Source organism: Gobius niger (genome assembly GCF_951799975.1).
Source record: "Gobius niger genome assembly, chromosome: 2".
NCBI lineage: Eukaryota > Metazoa > Chordata > Actinopteri > Gobiiformes > Gobiidae > Gobius > Gobius niger.
Window position 1 is genome coordinate 31985420 of NC_136853.1, and position 20463 is coordinate 32005882.

General features: G+C 40.7%; 1 protein-coding gene and 1 long non-coding RNA gene across 2 annotated transcripts in view; both read left to right on the top strand.

Annotated features, from left to right (window-relative positions):
- Positions 1-1503: 1503 nt before the first annotated feature.
- LOC306959471 lies at positions 1504-3687 on the top strand. The gene is made up of 4 exons (XR_013792619.1): positions 1504-1553; positions 1862-1960; positions 2037-2171; positions 2562-3687. It is a non-coding gene; the product is annotated as an uncharacterized lncRNA (long non-coding RNA).
- Positions 3688-6333: 2646 nt separating this feature from the next.
- LOC306982360 (fatty acyl-CoA reductase 1) overlaps positions 6334-20463 on the top strand; it is a 28668-nt gene continuing 14538 nt past the window's right edge. The window contains exons 1-2 of the mRNA XM_079582274.1: positions 6334-6592; positions 17601-17876. Coding sequence (XP_079438400.1) covers positions 6584-6592; positions 17601-17876 — 285 coding nt within the window. The 5' untranslated portion in view covers positions 6334-6583. The remainder of the gene's footprint in view (positions 6593-17600; positions 17877-20463) is intronic.

Below are 20463 nucleotides of genomic sequence, written 5' to 3' on the forward strand. Positions count from 1 at the left end.
TAGTTTTGTGTTGAACCGACACAAAGGGCGATAAAATGCGCATACACCTTAGATACGTGTCAGCTCAACATGAACAGTCCATGTTACAGTAACGCAATTCATTTTCCCGCCGAAGACTACAGAGGCGGGCTTCTGCAATGCATCATGGGAAGAAGACAGCCGGAGACTGCGGTCTTGACAATCAGCAGCAGCAAAAAATAGGAATAATAACCATCAAAAGTTGGTAAGTACACATTTATGAGAGCTACATAATTTTGTTTTTAGTAGATAAAGGAATGTTGTGTTTTTTGTTTTATTATTAATGTCAAAGAAGCGTTCGGCCGGAAAAAGTGGCTTCTGCCAATGAGTCATACGCCATTACTGAAAATTTTGAAATGAAAATTTCATATTAACATTTTCTTCGTTTGTGGTCATTACCCTTTTTTAAAAAGTTACTCCTTACAGATAAACTGACCGCTGTGTACATGTACTTAAAGTATATCCATAATTGTGGAAATGGCATGCTACATTCTCGTCTCAGTGACCAACGTTTTTTTTTTTTTTTGGGGGGGGGGGGGGGGGGGGGGTCCAACGTCTTTTTCTGCCGCTGTTTCAGCAGTGCTAATGTTAGCTAGACAGAGCGCTGGCCTCGCCTCTGTGGAGTTTACACGCATTTACAAGAACGTATTGTCACTGTTTTTAAAAGCGTTTCCCCTCCTGCTGGCTCTCGCTTTCCCTGCCCGCTCCGCGCTCGCCCCTAGCCGCCCCATACTGCAGCACCGCGTTGCCTCCACGCTCCGGGTGGAGCCCCGTACTGCATCCCCGCTCCGGGCGGAGCCCCGTACTGCATCCCCGCTCCGGGCGGAGCCCCGTACTGCATCCCCGCTCCGGGTGGAGCCCCGTACTGCATCCCCGCTCTCCGCCCCGCGTTGCCTCCCCGCTCCGGGCGGAGGCTCGCGCGGCGGCCTCGCTCCAGCCACGCAAAGACGTGCATCAGGACGCAGAGGATTTGAAGCGCTTTTTTGTCAAGTCCTTTACTCCTGGTGTCCTTTGCTATGTTAGCTTGTTAGCTTTCCTATCGAACTGAGTTTGGGAAAGAATGGAAGTCTGTGATGTGTCTGGTGCAAAGCAGTCCTGTCCATAGACGACCCGAGTTAAACACAATATCTAAAGTTTGATGAGGGCCACTTGCTATGTGAACGATGACAGTTTTGTTGTTGTTGCAGATTGTGACACGCGGCTCAACTCAAGTTGACTCTACATGGCTCTCCCTCACGTTTGTGGTAAGAAATATTTGTGGTTTTACCATTAATTGTCTTGAGCTTTATCCTGGGTTGGTTTTTGGAGGCTGCAGTCTGAACCTGACAATCCAAGCAGCTTCCTCCAGCTTTTACTGCATTATTTTCACTGCACTTTGTAATCTCATGTTTATAAATGGTGGTATAGGAGTATAGTTGGAATAAGCAATAACCTCTACATTTGTCATGTTTTGTCCTCAAGTTTGTTTTTATTTTATTCTAGTTTGATACAACATGTGATGACTGGGGATGGAGTCAGGCCATGCCCTCATTTATGTAAGTATAAATAACAATATTTTAATATTTAGTCCATTGTATGCAATAATTTACATTTTGATTTATTGTGCTGTAGTTTGTAGAGTCAGCCCATGGTGCTGGAACAATATAGTTATGCAATATTGTGTAATAGTTTCCACAATTCTAAGCTTTACATTTTAGAAAATATATATTTAGTGATTCATTTGGAGTTGATCACTGCTACATGTCCTTTGAGAATTTTAACATCAGCCAGTCAACGAAAACCCCTTTTGAAATAGTTCTGTGTTCTGTATCCCCTTCATGGCTGTGAAATATCTTCATTATAGAGAACGAGGAAGGGCTGCAGCCTCTTCTCACCTGCTCTCTGTGAAGCAGCTCGGCCTCTGAGGCGCTCAGCGATGGGATACATGTGCAGTGCATTTCAGGTAAATGTTTGGAGGCTTTTTTATTCGTCTTATTGTAATTTCAGCTGTTGAAATGTGTGATATTGTATATTTGCAGATAAATGCAGAGTTCAAGTGTACAACAAGAGCCCTGTCACAACTGGACTATTGGATTCCAAATCTTCTGAACGTGTCCAGGAAGCTCTCCAGCCTGCATGGAATAAAGCTCGAAGACCAAGCTGCTAAAATGCCTGTAAGTACTTAGTGGAGTCAGTGGATTTCTGTTGTGCTGTTTTATTGCGTAGTTATAAGGCTACCTCAAAACCCACTCGTGTTCCTTTGTTCTGTGGACATTTTAGCAGAAAATTATTTTATGTCAAACTTAGAGCAGCACTGCTCTAAAGCTACATCACTGTGGAACAGCACGCAGTTTCACTTTGCATTTCATATGTAAACTAAACCGTCTTTTATGGTTGATGGTTCCAACATGATGCATGCTCACATCAACGAGAGATTAATTAATGACCGATTAAAATGCCCAAGACTGATTATTGTCCAATATTTATGCAAGATATTCTATGAATTTCTAACATTGTAAATTAACATGTTTCATTTTAATTATTATTATTTTTATTCCCACTAGAACATGGACATGAAGCTCAGAACAGGCCACCGCTGTGAGGATCCACCAGGCAAGATCCAAAGTTGGAGTATTCTGAGGTGTTGAGGTGAGGTCGTCCTCCATGACCCGGAGAACGAGGCCCTTAAGTGAGAATAAACTCGTCATGGAGTTGGAGCCAACTCTGCTGTCCAGAAAAACTTGCGCCCTGAAAACGTAAATGAACATTTGTCTTTTTGGGCTCCTGGAGGGATATTAGCTGTGGTTCAGTACTGTGTTGTCAACATTGTATAGCATTTAAACTTTGGCCATTGCTTCAGCGTTAATTTTGTCTTCTAAAATTCTATTTTATTTGTCAGTAATATTCTTGCTGACTAAAATAAGACCAAAAATGACTCAAAAACTAAAAAGTAAAAGGGACTAAAATTATGTGGACTTCATATGATTTAAATTCACTCAAAGCAACAGGTCTGAGCTTTGTCCATGTGGGACTAATTGTACATTGAAATATTGTTTACTGAAAACAATCATTTGACTAAGTCTTGACTGACTTGTTTTTGACAGTGAGGAGATGAGGGAGAAATCTATGGTACATCTATTAAAAAAAATAAAGTTTGAATCTAAATTCCTAAAGCACTCATGGATACGGTCAGAATGTTTATCTACAAAAAGGTAGTAATAGGTTATACATTGTTTTATATTGGCAATTATTTGTATCTTTTGATGCATTTGTGGGAGTTGTGTTTTTTGGACTGAGGGGGTGGGGCTTAGCTTCAGCCTGACTCCAAACATAGACTGTATTATAGCAATGAACTAAGTCTGTGAGGCCTCCCCCATAGTGTTCAGCAGGTCTCACTGAACCTGGTTTATGCAGTCTGGCTGGACTTTTGCTGTTGGCTCCTATATTTTGAAAAGAGAAGTAAAAATAGCAAAAGGGGGAATAATGGGACAATATAGCATATGGTAAGACAAACGCGTTTTCAATCTAACTTCAACTGAGGGATGGAAATGTCACTACAGCAAGAAACTTTCAGAGCTTCCCGTTCAACTTCCCACAGCTAATATGTTTTTGTGTGTTCACTGACACTGATTTTACAGTGTACATAAGTGCAGTTTTATGCTCAATTGTTGGCACTATGTTTCTTTCACATTTATATCAAATAAAGGTGAAAAAAGTATTGAAATTGTTTCTTATTTTGTATGCATTTCATTCGCATTGTCATCCTTCATTTATTGTAAATTGTATTTTACTTCAGTTAAGGTTAATGAGAATACAGGATATGTGATAGATTTGAGGTATCTTGTTAAAGTCACATGATTAGAATCATGTAAAAGTCACATGATTAGAATCATGTAAAAGTCACATGATTAATATCAAGTAAGAACAACATGATTAATATCAAGTAAGAACAACATGATTAATATCAAGTAAGAACAACATGATTAGAATTATGTAAGGGTAACACGATTTAACCATCTGAAATTGAGTAGTTTTAACACATTTTAGTTCTGCATACTGAACATAAATCTATAGTGTCAATTCTTCAGAATTACTTCATGTTGATGCAACACAATTTGCATCATGTAGCATCTACACAAACTACACGTGTGGAACCAATGTCCACAATTAAATTGTGTTAAATCAACATGGTACTTTTTTCAGTGTAGGTAGAGGAAAAACAACGTGAAACTGTTGCCGTGCCAACCATGTTAAGTCAGGGTGAAATGAGTCAAATGGTGCGTTCATGTGAACTGGGGTGCTCGTTTTCCCAAGATGTGACATCATCGTGGTTTGCGTTCATGTGTTTTTTATGTGAGAGAGTGGGGATTTTGATGTCATCAAATAAAAACAGTGTTTTATCACCGATTAGCGCTTAGCTGAGCTTATCATTTAAAGAGGGGGTATTCTGCTTTTTTCAATCACATAGCACCAGTCTATATCACACTACAATGATGACCAAACCTTCTGTTGGTCTGTAAATGCAGTAAATTAGAATAACTGCCTTGTATAAAATTGCTCTCTCAAAATGGCTGTAGTGAATGTCTTGAAATAGGCCTCTGTCTCTTTAAGAACCTCTGACTCTTTCCGACACGCCCCCTCCACGTGCTGTCTGTGGCATCAGTGGGGAGGGGGTTCTGCTGAGGAGCAGTGGTTGGTTACTCGGCTGGTGACGAAAGCTCGGAGGCGTCTCCAGGAGGTGCCAGTCAGGTGATCTTCCAGGATCCGTACGCCAAAAAAGCTAGGTCTGAAGACAAAAAAGGAGGTCCGAGGCACAACCGACTTATAAGTAAAAATCCTTTATTTTCGAGGGACACCAAGTTAGTTTGTCATCAGTTTGAAAAAAAATATATATAACGTAAATGTACTTTATGCTAACGTTGATGTCAGGCATTTCACTCGCAATTTTGTTGCTATGAGGATGACGATGGCCAACAATAAACTCTAAAAAGTAGCAGTGTTTAACTAAAAAGCTCACCTTAGAGAGAGAACAAGTCAGCTGATTCCCACTTTCAGGTGCGGAAGCTTGTTTTGACCCGAGTTCCCCAGTCTAATGTTTTACACAGCTGAGTGAGCGTTCACGTGAATTCCCCAACTGGGGAAGTCGTTCGCCCGAGTTCCCAAGGAGCACATGAACGCACCAAAACTGCTAGGGAATAGAACTTTATCTCTATCTTAAAATCTGCCATATGCACTTTAAAGGGGCTAGATTCAAGTTGGCCATTTTATTCTCACTACTGCCACCTCATGTCTTACGTGTAACTGCAGCTTCTATATTAAAGGGATATTTCAGGATTTTTGACATAGGGCCTCATTTCCTAGTTATCCAGAGTGTTGCTGGTATCTGGAGATATTTTTTTGTAATTCATGCAGTTCTTATGTTTGAAGAGTTTCGTGGTGCTAGGCTAATGCAAGGCTAGCACATTTCTACGGTATCAGCTAGCCTGCATTAAAAACAGTCTGACCCGCTCCACAGTGCACCTGAGGCAAATCACTTACAACGCCAGACTAACCATATAAATGTCTGTGTCGATAGAATAATTTTTGGAATATAACTGACCTTGCATCACATGAATGATCGCATTTTGAGGGACTATTTTCTAGCAGATCACTCTGCCGATGCGTAGCTTATGCAACCACGAAGCTGATGCTGCTCAAATATAAGGTATTTTTTATACAAAATGGTTAAAATTATTCTATCGACACAGACATTTATATTGTTAGTCTGGCGTTATAAGTGATTTGCCTCAGGTGCACTGCGGAGTGTGTCAGACTGTTTTTTAATGCAGGCTAGCTGATATCGTAGAACTGCGCTAGCCTAGCATTAGCCTAGCGCCGCGTAACTCTTCAAACATAAGAACTGCATGAATTACAAAAAAAATATCTCCAGGTACCAGCAACACTCTGGATAACAAGGAAATGAGGCCCTATGTCCAAAATCCTGAAATATCCCTTAAGCTCGTGCATGACGGCACTTCGGACCCCAAGTAACAACTTTCTGAGTGACAGTGCAGGGTTTTAGAGGCAGTTGTGGTGAACAGGTCTGAGCTCACGCTACACATTAGGACATGTAGGGGGATGAAAATACATAATTTTAACATTTTTAAACTCCATAGTCCCTTTAACCCTGCCTATACCGCAAAAATCAAATCATTTAAAAATATCAATAACCTGAAAATAATCATGCCGTGTTTATGTCTGCTTGTGACACAACTGGACTTCATCCTATCGTGATGGACATGAGCTTGATTTAGATGAGGACGGCGCAGATGGATAAGATTCAATGATTCAACTTCACATGCGCTTTCGAACACGAAAGGGAGGGCCCTAAACCCACAGATCCGAGACGGAGACACGCCTCACTTACTCACGGGTCAAATTATTAGCTCGGGCTGCCTCTGCTCGTGCGGGCAGGACCGGCTGTTTAACGGGAAAGTCTCTGGCAGCAGAGGCGGCCGGTGGGAGGAGGCAGAGAGGAGCTAAAGCGCACCAGCAGCACAGCGCCTCTCCGTCAGCAGCGCGAGGAGGGAGCCGCCCGCACCGACCCATGCCATCGGTAGGAAACCAATCCGTCTCCCCCCCCCCCAGTGGTGCTGTTGTTTCATCACGATAGTTTTGAATTAGCGGGAACAAATTTAGTCGCTAATTTTCATGTCTTTTTGCTTCATGATTCTAACCGCCAAAAGCAGTGGCAACACGTCTGGACAATACCACCGACCAAATGAATGCGAATCAAGAAAACCTTATCGAGATAAAAAATATTTCGGGCAAATTTGGAGATGCTTCAGCGCCAACAGTGACAGCCACTCGAGGGAGGACCAGGCAAACCGCAAGCCGGAGGCGCTGATGTGAAAGCGGTGAGATCAAGCCGCAGTCCGCCCGCGTGGAGCGCTTAAAAATGCGTCACGTAAAGTCACCGTTCCAAAAAAAATAACCGGAAGTTTAAATGATTTAGATGTTTCTATTTTTGTGCGTTGTGCTGTTTGATAGTCGACCACACATCCCGAAGTACCTGTGTGTTTTTATTGGCCGAATTATAGCGCGCGCTGCGTAACTGAGGGAAATTCTCTTTATTTTTTTAATTTGAAGACGTGTAGTGGTCCACCGGATGCCCCGATTCTTACTTTCTCCTGGTACTGCTACAGTCCTACATTAAGCATTTGTTCTCCTCCAATTTCACTGATATGCCCGTTGGTATGTGTGTGTGGTCCGTGAACCTTGAGGATCAGAGCATCCTGTGTGTGTTGGTTTGTTTAGGCTGAAGGCTGTTGAAGGTCCAAAATCAGATCAAGGCATTTCTAAACATGCAGTGGCCTCAGCCTCTCGTCACTGTTTGAGCCTTGGTCGTTGCACAGGGCGCATCACATTGGCCATTTGCAAGTGTATTTGGTTCAGTCAGAATAAAGGAAAGAGTAACGATCCTGTTGTGAAATGCGTGTGATTCTCTGATGGCAGTGTTCAGTCTAATACTCGTGCTGCTGTGCTGATGTACATTCATTCATTCATTCATTCAATCTTTATTAAGGACACAAGTGAGAATACATGATCCAATGTACATGTCCAATGTCCGATGTACCCCGTAAACAACAGTTTTGTTATTGGGACAAACAAATAAATGTCTTGTCAATATTGACCTATTTCATTTTAAGGCGAGACACTGCAGGTGAATAGGGAAAAAAATCTATATTTACAGATATCAATTTGAAACGTTTGCTGTCGATCACTGGCATAAGTGTGAGGAAAAAAATACATTGCAAGTTTTCTGTCATTTTATCTTTTTTATCTCTTTTATCATATAAGAACAAGGTGTTTTATGCCTAAAAATGCCCCACATTTCCCATCTTTTCGGCGACGAAATCTGAATAATGGATCGAGCTACATTCAAATTTATGGTTTCATTTTATTGATGAATGAGTTGCCAAGACTTTTTCAGAGGGGATTTTGGATTTCTTGTTTACTTTGAAAATAAGCTGTTTTTTAGTGGAAAAAATTGTAAAAATGCAATTTTCTGCCTTATTTTTTGACATTCAACTCAATAAATGGGGCTAGAGATTAAATAATAAAAAATCCCTCTGAAAAAATCTTCCAAATATTGTTCAGTCCAAGGCTGGAAAATGTGAAGCCTTTAGGTCCAACTGACGTGGACATAGTGTCGCCACAATGACAGAAAAATGTGTTTTGAGAAAAAGGTCCTTGAAATTGCATTGTCCCATGTAAGTCTATGGGGGAACATTGAATCAGCGCAATATTTAAACATGTCATTGGGAAGATTAGGCATATTTTCTGTTTCCGGGTGAAAGCTTGTATGTTCAGAGACCAATTTGGCCCAAAACCTGAAAACTGAAAAAAATTAGTTTTGCCTGTAGTGTCTCCCCTTAAGTCAGTAGGATAAAACTGTTGAATGAGATGCAAATACTTTCTTACAAATCCTAATGTTTATTTTGAAGCTATGAAATGCTACATTAGGCTACATACATGTATTTAGTCTGAAGCTATTCCCAATCCCCAGTAGCACCTGGGAAGAGAGTCTATTTTTTATGGCCATATATATGACAAAATAGTACTGTAGACTAATCTATCTTATTTGTCAGTCTGGATGGACTCCTATGAGAATATAGTGTTAAGAACCACTTGAGCTTAAGACTTTTTCTTTTATGCAGTAATTATACTGATCTCTTTATTGTTCAGGCAGTAAGTCATTATTATCTTCTACATGACTCGTCAGGGCAGACATTTGAGCTCATGCCAACAGCACACAAACACAACAACATAGCAGGGGACTGGTTCCTCTGGACTTGTATTGCCCGGCTAGTCAGACCTGAAGCAAGGTCTACAGCACAAGTTCAGATCACTTTGATAAAATTAGTTACTGCACTGTGCATTATGCCGCCCCTGAAATATCGCCATAGTCATGATGAAATACTTTTGATTCTATGCATAAAGGCTGTGTAATGACTGAATTGATATTGTTCCAACCAATTTAAACATATCCTCAGTGAACTGGTAAAAAGATAGATTACGGATATCGAAACATATTTTTGGTGTCTAAAGTTTAATCTCAGGCATAGTTTTGACATTGAGAAAATTGTACCTGTGAATATTTGTGCCCCAAAGGAGTAATGAGTTTGTATCCTGGACTGGGCGAGGCCTTTCTGTGTAGGGTTTGCATTTTGTTTTGTTTTTCATTCCAATAGTGATACTTTGCGGTGTGCACTATCTGCTCTACTCCATTTCATTGTACAATTGCAGTAATAAATAAAGCACTCCCCTCAATTTGCAGGTTTGAGGCTTCGCAAACGCGGGTATTATTTATTTATTTTTGTTACATCACACGGCCAGGATTGCTTCAGTCATACAATTTGAAAAGTAAATAGATTTTAACCTCGGCACAGCGTTTTGATCATATTTGTTTATGGTTTGGATTTCCATGACCATGAGGATAGTATTTTTAAGGGAAAGGTTTTTGTGTCAAAGTGAACTTCAACTTGAACTATAATCATAAAACGTGTAAATATAGTAAGTAAGTGCTTTATTTGTCATTGTACAACTTTATAACAAAATCGTGTTCTGGTGTTAGTCCTGAGCCACTGCCACTGTGGGCCAACCTGTAGGTCGGGGAAACCGTAGTACTGCCTTCAGTCTCCTCTGAAACCATGCTGCACCTTCTGGGTTTGTCCCTGTTTCAGAGCGTGGTGTCCTGCACTGGTCAGCTCCTCCTCCTTCCTCTTCCTCCTGCAGCTACCTCCGCTCCACAACAGTCTTTCACCATCTTCTGAAGAGCGAAGAAGTTAATCTGTCTTATTCGCCAGTGTGAAAAAGCAAACTCAACACTGACTAAGCTCATCTATTCTCGTTCAGAAATGTGAACAAATCATCCTAAATGAGCTTGTTTAACAGCTGAGGGTGATAATTCAGTAAGAGGGAAACTGCTCAGGATTATGAGAGTAGAAACAAATGAATAAGAGGCATCAGTGATACAACCACCTCAAAATGAAGTCAGTGACCAAGATTCAAGAATACTTCTACTTCTGACAGTATTCACCTTATTCCGCCCCGCCCACTTTTGCCCTATTTTTGCCTTGTCTCGGCACTTCCGTTGTACAGACACTTCCGTGTAACTGGTTTTATCTTGTCTTCTCCAGTCCTATGTTGAATGATAGGAGAAAAGGGGTGGGTACAATTCACGAACTTCCGGAATAGGGTGAATAAGGCGCATAGCACTTCTTTTTTTTTTTTTTTTTAACCAGGGGGTGTCGAGTCAAACGACTAAACCATCATAGATCATCATCTGACTTGAGCTCACGACCTTCTGATTACAAACCACGCGCTCTCTTCACAGTGACACTTAAACAATATACTGTTATTGACTGACTCACACTTGGATGTGAAAGAAAAGAGTTTGTGATCAGGGCAAATTCGCCTGGTGCCTTCAGACTAGGGCGGCCCAGGGCGGGTGCTCGAGTGCCCGGCAGCACCCACAAGATCAGTGCCTGGTGCATGAATTCCAAATTTTACCTAATGAGCCAAGTGTTGCTCTCGCTGTGGTGCTCGCTGCTGCGCATTTGTACGACACTATATGATCCAAAATTACACAGTGAAACAAGTGTTGGTCACATGACTTCCCTTAAAACGATGCACTCGGCCGAGGTGTCGCTTTCTGTGCTACATTAGCTATACGATACGTTACTGTATGTCAAAGCCAGTACTCATGTCATTAACTAATCTAATCATTCACTGGGATGGTTAATATTTTTGATAAATATAAAGTATAGTTATTACAGTTACTGTTGGTTTGGGCAGCCACTTTACACAGAATCCAGTGTGAATCTGAATTTAAGAACGCAGCAGTTTTCCTTCGTATCTCTCTGCGCACAGAGCATCCTCTTTCCTTTGAAACACACACACTTCAATGCCCCCATGTCCATCCTGATGGCCCAGATTCAGATCTCTGTTTGCTAAAATTGGCTACTGTTACTGTGCTCACATGTTTTAAAAGCTACTCCACAAATATTGCCAGTGTCATGACTCATGAGACATTTTAGAGTCAGACATTTTAGAGAAGACGTCTGTATGGTATTTGTATGGTTGTATGACCGCCTGTACCTTCTTCGATGTAAAGCTCACCACCGGTCAATGCCAACAGTACCGTGACTGTCCTAACTTATAGACTCTACTGGCACCAAGACAGGTTAGCCATTGACTGATGACTGCAAGGTGCATTACTCTTATTGTTGTTGTGTGTGCACATTGTAATCTATCTCTGCAACTGATCCCTGATTAAATCAATTGGTCACACATATTGGTTTCCATACAGGCAAGCTGTTTGGTGTTTGGGCCGTCAACATCCTTGTTCTGAAGGTGCACTTCAGTAATGTGGTTGGGTGACGAGATAGCACTTTAGAAGACAGTCACATTATCGCATAATCTTGTGCCCACCCACTGCTCTGCTTTATATAAGGTGTACTTTAATTCTTATTTACAGATGAAAATGTTTCACTTCATTTGTACTTTATATGCAACATTTCAACATTTATTACAATGACAAATATTGATGAGTTAATTTGTAAATTAGCACATTGATTTAAAATTGTTTATAATTATGGAAGTGAACCATGGCTGCTTCCACATAAGTCAAATATGTTTCGATTCAGTGCGACTGTGTACTCTGTGAGGTGATCTCACGTTTACAACTCTGATATACAGGAGAACCGCACCTTCCATCTTTTAACCAGACCTTATTCAGTCCCGGGGACAGAGTCATGACCCCAGGCCTGCACTCATTTTGGCCCAGGTGCAAGCTGACACTGTCACTGCCAGTGTCACTTCAGAGCGACTGCTGTAATTACAGAATGTATCTTTCACAGACACTGTGTAGACAACACAGTGAAGTGTGCACACTTCACTATCTGAAACATCAGATAGTCCTAGACCTTTCTGTATGTGCCCAGAAACCTCATTACATATATAACACAATCAAACAGACACTGCTTTAGGCCTACACCCCACAGCTAATGCAATTATTCCACCTTAATTTGCACTTTCTGTGTTAAAGTTCTGTTCTTTGCAGTAATGGTAAGATAAAGCCTGCAGTATAAGCTACATTGATTTCCTATGTGGGCAAGTTCACTAAGTGCAAAGACTTATCTAAACAAGTATTGCCTGAGTCATTTTGTGAATATCTTGAATGAGTTGAGGCTCGTAGAGTAAAACCTGATCTTTTTAGAGTTGTCTTGTTAAATCTCAAGTTGAATCTGCGTGCAGAGTCTAGTAGTGACCCCCCTCTCTTTTCCAGCTAATTCAGCTCTTGTCTGTGTCTAATTGGTCTCAGACAGCATGCTTTTTTTCCTTTCTCTACAGCAGTATTTGGTTGACCCATGAATGAAGGGCCCACAGCAACACAGGGACCTTTAGATTCAAGTTAACACAAACTATATATAGCCTTTAACATAAGCAAAGACTGCATTTGTATTTCTATCACATCCCCAAAGTTTTCTTCGGAAGTTACCCAGGTTGTGACTGTGAAAGGGCGTTGAAAAGATCACACAGCCCTTAAACTCTGTTGTCCTTGGCTTATTCTAAAATGAATTCTTCCTTATGCATCGTCAACAAAGAGAGGTTAAAACTGAGCCATCCTCTCCTCCCTTGCTTTCTATTGAAACAAACAATGGGAAAAAGCATTTCATTCTGTTTTGCTGATGTGTATTGTCGTGGTACAGAGCATTATTATAAGTATAGGTAAAGTATTCTATTTAAAATGTACTTTGTGTAAAAGAGTACTGGAGACAAAGAGAGAAAGCGATTCTGTAATGGGTGTTATGATTGTGGACTTGTTCCACAGAAGAGACTCACTGGTGTTTTCAGTTTTATTATTCTGATATAGTGCTTATGACATCATCTTTAATGCGTGTCTCTGCAAAAATAAATGTGTTCAAACCGCAAGTCAGAATACTTTTACCTTTATTATATATATATATTTATGTGTATTTATATGTATGCATATTTATCTAGTCATATTTAAGAAAAGTTAGTTAGTTTTTTATGTGGAATTAATTTTTTTATCACTTTGTAATTGACCTTTTAGTGCCACAGCGGCTGCATGAATGGCCAGCATGGCGCCTTTACCTTCGGCGGCCTCTACAAAGCTGCGGGATCAATTGTTTTGTAGTTTTTTATTGCTGAAATACTCTCTCACCAGAAAACATCTAAAACAATTGATCCTGGAGCGTCACAGAAGCCACTGTGATGCTAACCATGACCATGCTAACCACACACAGAGCCACTGTGTCACTTAAAGGTCAATAATGCACAAATACCAACCCCTCTAAAGACAAGCACCTAAAGTTTTTGTACTTTTTGCTTTTTTACTTTCCGCCGCTGAAGCTAATCAGACTTTGCATCGATGCATCTTTCATTTATTTTAATGATAATTATAATAGTAATAATGATTTACACTTGTATTGTGCTTTACAAACCTGTGTCATAAGTTTCCCAAAGCGCTACATTGTAGTCATTATTCTTGCACTCCACACTCTGTGGTGGTGAGCTACGTTTGTGGGCACAGCTGCCCTGGGGTAGACTGACGAAAACAAGGCTGCTAATCTGCGTCATCAGCCCCTCCGACCACCACTACATTTCTACAGGCGGTGGGTGAAGTGTCTTCCCCAAGGATACAAACTTATAAGGCCTGCCATGGCCGATATGTTACTATGCGCTGTGAGTGGCTGCAGTTCCTGGCGGTGGTGGGTGGTGGGTGGGGATTGTGGGTATTGTGGGTATTGTTTGGCATGCTGGACCTCCGTTGATCCCTGGAGGAATGCATGGAGCATCTGTTTGCGTACAGTTTTCAACGCATCGCTCTTTTCCCAACACTTTTCCCGCTGCAGGAGCATTGCCATTGTCTGGTGCTAATCCGGAGTGAAGTGACCCCGTTGTCCTCACGCCATGTCTATAGGGATCAGGGCTGCTCTCTGATGCACAAAGAGCCACTGTACAAAGCATGCTGACAGGACCTTGACTCTGACCTTTTCCTGTCTGTGTTTAGGCTAAAATCTCTTGATACAAATGCCTTGTTTCCCAGATCCAGTAACTGTCCCTGAACTGGATTAAAACGATTCCTTTGTACATTCAGTCCATATTTCACAAAGCAAAGAGTTGGCAGATCAGAAGCGCTCTCGTGGTGTTTTTCATCGACTGCGGAAGGGTAAACTGTATCCTCTGAACAAATCTTCTCTGAATTACTTAGAGCACTGATCAAGTATTGATTCTGGCAGGAAGATCTCTGCAGATTTTTACAAGTAGGCGTCTTGTCAGTGTTTGAACAGTTGGCTCCGGTTAAGCTGACAGTGGCTGGTTTGGTTGGAAGAGAGGGAGGTGTGATGCCAACCAAAGAGGGGAGCCGTCATTGCTCAGGGTTGCAGCAGCAGCGTTGTCTTGGTTACACAAATGAACAGCAACATTGGCAGCATGTAGCCCACACATTGTTCTGATAGAGACTGCACAGAGTTATTACTGTTTCGCTGTATATCTCGCACACTTGATTCAGTGCCCAGTGGTTCTCGAACTTCACATCAAGTACCACCTCGGGTAATATTTGACACTTCAAGTACCTTTGAGATTAAACTGGCTCTAAACCAGGTCTAAAAATGACAGAAATTAGACTGTATTGTGCCTAAACTGTCTCTCATGTCTAAATTAGAAACACCTAACTTAAATGCATTACTAAAGTATTAAAGGAATGATCTCAAAGTAAGGATAAATGATAAAGTCTAAAATTGCAGATAATCCTGAGTACCACTTGAATAAGTCAAGTGGTACGTGCACACTTCCTCAACTTAAAATTTAATATCGACACCAGTCCTATTGGTTTCTAAATGTAAAACATGTCTAAAATCCTTATTTTATCTCTATAGTCCGGTTTACTATGTTTAGATTTCCTCTGTTGTGGGATTTCCGTGGAGAGTATGAAAACTATATATTTTTGGAAACCTTGTGATATAAGCAATGAGAAAAACATTGTTTCCGTTTGCCCTTGTCATTTGGTAAAATTGTGCAATTATACAATTTTTCCTTTAGAGTGAATGGGGAGTTCTGGTCATCGCTACGGTAACGCCATGAAACGTATGACAAGGGTTTGATTGGAATGACCAAATGCAATTTTCTGCCAAATTTTGTAAATTTCCACCCAACTTTTTTTACTCTCCATATAAATGTTTTTTTTTCTCTACATATCAGAGACAGTGTTTTTCTTCTTTTTTTTCTTTCTTTTTATTAAACATCTTTAAATTTTACCAACAACAGACACAAGTAAAAAAAAGTTTATAAAAATAAATAAAAATAATAGTAAAAATATATATACTGAATATACACACACGTAAAATTAAATAAATAAATAAATAAAAGGGGAGGTGGGGTCAGGTCAATCATTCATTAATTTTCATTCGCACACTTAATTGCTTGAATAGATACAGACGGCATCTCTGGAATCGTCCATATATGGTCATGTTTAAAATAGTTAAGGGGGAAAACAATTTTGAGAAAAATCTAAACTTTCTCTAATTATTCAAAAACTACTTCATCAAATGCTGAATTATGAATATAGTGTTCTACTAAATAAAGATAAGTGGTTCAACAGCCCATAAATACATAAATAACAGAGAATGCTAACATGATGCTACATGTTAGCACTGTGCTAATGCTAAAGCTAGCTACCACTTGCTATGACTGCCGTTTTTTCACTTCTACAGAACAATGTGCTGTGAGAAAATATCCATATGGACCCGACTTTATTTGTCTGTGATAAATAAGTTCATTTTCCACCATAAAAACAGTGAAAAATTGTGTTTCACAAAAGATTCTATTTTCCCCCTCGGGCGAAGCCCCTTCTATGACGAGATGCCGTCGGTATCTATTGGTTGAAGTTACCCCAGAAACGGATCCCATATTGAATGAAAATCATCTATCTTTCCTTTTAATTCAAATATTTTTTTTTCCAATTGAACGTTTCATTACATCATGAAGCAAATTAATATTGCTTGGAAGAGACATTGTTTTTCTGATCACTTATTTAATAAAGTTTTCAGAAATATAAGGTTTTCACACTCTCCACAAAAATCCGGTGAAATTCCATAGTGAACTGGACTATTAGGACCTGTACTGTGTCATAATTTTTCCTGTACAATAGTATAATTTCTATGCTTCTGTGACTTTCACGCATTATTATTTCAATGTGTTCATGGCACTGTGCCACATTATATAAATTGTCACATTTCTGTCATATATAGAAAATCTCGTCTAACCTACTTGTCATCGCTTCGAGGCAACATAGTAAGTGCTATATTTAGAGCACACGGCATCAACTGTGGAGATTTGGATTATATCTTTCTCTCTGTAAATGTTTTTGACGTGTTTTTGAGGGAGATTTGTTGGGCCAGAGTCCCACTAATTCGCAAATGTTTGTGAACATTTGGTCATCGTTAAAATGACTGTAATGGTTGTAACACATTTGTCTCCAGGCAGAATACATTTATTTAGATAGATTTGGTTTTGGATTCCTACCAATCTAGTCAGTGCTCATTTGAATCAAAGTAGATGCTTAGTTAAGTCATCACAACCGTACGAGGATGTGGTCTGTGACTTTGTAGACCCCGCCATACAAACTCTTTATTGGTTGATTTGTATTGATTGTTTTGTATTGATTTGTTTATGAATCCTGAAAATGCTTGTCACAAAGCTGCTCCTCTGGATAAAGCTTGGGTGACTGGGCCAAACCTGACGTCAATTTGCTGTAAATCGGCCTTTCATCCTGAAGCCACAGTCAATAAACCACTGTCGTTTGTAAATTGATCCTAAATGATTAAGCAGGTAATGAACATTATGTCTGGAGTGCAAGTCTTGGTCATTTTATCTGTGAAAGCAGACGTTTTAGTTCAGTTCAAAACCTTTGAAGGGGCTAGATGCAAGTTAGCCATTTTATACTCACTACTGCCACCTCAGGTCATAGGTGTAACAGCACCTTCTATATTAAAGGGATATTTCAGGATTTTTGACATAGGGCCTCATTTCCTAGTTATCCATAGTGTTGCTGATATCTGTAGATATTTTTTTGTAATTCATGCAGTTCTTATGTTTGAAGAGTTTCGTGGCGCTAGGCTAATGCAAGGCTAGCGCATTTCTACGATATGAGCTAGCCTGCATTAAAAACAGTCTGACACACTCCACAGTACACCTGAGGCAAATCACTTATAACGCGAGACTAACGATTTAAATGTCTGTGTCGATAGATCTGCCGGTGTGTACATGATTTTAAAGTTACAGTAAATATATTATAGATGATCGATTTAGTACATTAGACTAGATAATAGACGTTTCTTTGTGCTTATACTTTCAATTACATTGTATATGTATGTAATTATTGGAGATACTGTGGATTAGTAGTGCCTTTGCTGTTTGTAAAGTACTGTGAACTTCCAACATGCTAAACTAACTAACTGTGGGTCTGGCACTGAGCCTCTGAAGTTGTCAACTGCAGATTTCAAATTTCTCATGAACTCTTGTGTCTTCTGCAGGAACTGGAAGGCCAGGACATGGATGGCTTAAGGGACCAGACGTTAGACGGGCGGAGTAGAGCTGCGGAGATCACAGCAGACAGAGGCATGTCCTCCATACCAGAGTATTATGCCGGCAAGAGTGTGCTGATCACAGGGGCAACTGGCTTCATGGGTAAAGTCCTGGTGGAGAAGCTGCTACGCTCATGCCCTGAAGTCAAAGCCCTGTATATCCTGGTGAGGCCTAAAGCTGGCCAGTCCATGCAGCAACGGGTCAGCGACATGATGAAGTGCAAGGTGTGTAGACCAAATGTATGAGAACTAGACCTCTTAAAACATCATTTTAGCATGTGTCACCTTTGCTGCTTATCTATTGAAATGAACTCCTGCTTTGCTCAAACCAAATGGCACTGGTGAGCCAGGTGATGGGTCAAACTGCTGGAACTTTTGACTTTGGTAGCAGTAAGTGGCCTGTACAACTGGCTGAGACCAAGCCTGACCGGCATATCGACCGGCCAATATGATCAAATTGACCAGAAGACCATCACTATGTTGATGTGTCCAAAACTGGTCACGTTATAGCTTGTTTTAACAGTTGAGCTGGGCACCTATATTACTAATAGTACATATATACTGGTCTGGAGAAAGATACAGGAAGAACAGTCATGTTTAAACTCATACAGGCGTGTGTAAGGTTTGCTGACTGCGCTTTATGTGTGGCAGCAAAAGTATATGACGACACATGGACACAAACCGGGGGTATCTGCTTTGAAGTCAAGTGATTATCCAGGTGAAATCATTTACAAGCTCATTGTGGGCTGGTCCAAAACCTAAAACACCAGGGCTGAAGGGAGGGCTCCGCACACTGCTGCCAAATGATGTCTGAATTTGTCTTTATAGGGTGATAAAGGGCTGTTTCTATAGTTGCCTGGGTCCAATAGTTCATCACAAAACTCATAAAAACACAAAAGAAGCTTTTGTGGGAGGACATTTGGTCTGGTTTATGCATCATTGCTTATTATGTGTGAAAATGGAGCTAACAGCAGTTTAAGGGCAGAAGAGAAAACATTTAGGCTGTGGATGTAAATGTGTTGCATCAGCTTTAACAGTCTGTGTAGTTAAGCATGACTCAACAAATCCCCTGAAATGCAGTTTGTTAATGAGGAGCTAAAGACGGGCAGTGTCTGCATATTGATGCACTTAGAAACAGCTGCGATGCTTGAGGTTGTGCTCAGCAGTGCTGTCCTCAAACTGTCAGTGCACAGAACTCTACAAAAACACAATTGTGCTGTTTTCCCCTTTTGTAACCTGCTTTTTAATCACGCATGTTTTGATACCTTGATTTGCATGAATGATTATATGTGGACGAGGGATAATGAAAGAAAAACAGCGGACTTTATATTTAACATGTATTTTGTATCAGACTTTCTGCCTTTAGACTCGGGATCAGCCCAGGGAATGTAAGCATGTTAAATTGGGCCTTGACCATGCAAGGTTTGACCATGCATTTGTTTTTCCGTCCTCAAAAGGGCGAGGTTGGAACAGCCAAACCTCAGACTCTTTATACCAACTTTTCAGTGGAACAACTGTCACTGAGTGCTAAGCACTTAATTTTTCTGTCTACAATGTGAAGGGGGATCTTCTTGTCAAGTGGCTTTTGATATGACCTACTTTCAAAGTGAGTCTAATTCACTGCTGAGTAGCATTGGAAATATGCCCTGACCCACAGTTTTCCATTGGATTTCTCCATAACGTTATGTCCATTCTCAGGGAAGTGTTTGATGTCAAGTTCACAGTCACTCACAGTTGTCTGGTTTCACTAGATGTGATTAAATTTCCATGAACAAGCCTCAAGTACCAATTGGTATTCATGTGGGTCCTCAGCTCGGTGCTATTCCGTATAATTCATGAAGAAGACGAGTGGTTTTGTCTTTGATATAGCCTCTGCTCCTCCTTCAAACTGGGACGGTGTCTTTCTTATCACCTGTTGCTAGGTAACAGCCCTCTAACTGTCCCATGGTGTTTTTGTGTAAGACTCGCCGGTCACCTCGAGCTGGAAAAGGACAAACCGATAGGAATCTGATTGTGCACCTCACCAGCGCACTGACATTTAGCTGCTCGCTGTTTGATTCAGTGGAAATGTTTGGACGCCTGCAGCCATGCTCACAATAGCATGTCAGGCATTCAATACAAGCCAGCCAATGCATAGCCAGAGCCTCACTCCTGGACACTGGCATTCTGGTCCACCTACTCAACCATCTGTGGACCCCAGTAACAAGCTTTGTATGCTGCATCTCCCAACAATGACTGGCCTCTGATAATAGGAGGAGAAAGGAATGATGTGGGGAAAGTGAGGCCATTCATGTAGAACTGTGGCTCGAACCAAGAAAGTGACATTGATTTTCTGTGACCTTATTTGGCCTCTTTGATCGCAGCCAGAAGTTACAGTAGTGTCCTGGAGCACGTTACACTGTACTAAATTTGGCAGGTACAATGTATCAAGGCGGGTAGTGTAAAATAAACTGTTAGCGCCAATTCTAAGCTTTTCGAAGTTGAAAACTCAGAGAGGCAACAGTTATTGAGCAAACAGCAACAAACAGGAGATCACAGGCAGTCAGTGAGGCATTGTAATGTACATCCATCACCTCCCATGTCCTCCGTGATGTGTTGATGTTTGGTGCTACTAGTGAGATAGTCTGTCCTTGGCACATGTTCTTATCGTATAAGAAAGGTACAAGGGGTTATACATCTATGTCATCTTATCCCAGTATCAGTTCATCAAGTAAAACAAATGAAAGTCTCACATTATGAGAAAAAAGAGTCTGTGAGAATGTTACCATATATAAGTGTTCAAAGTTTTTATCTGTAATCTAGTGTCAGGTTG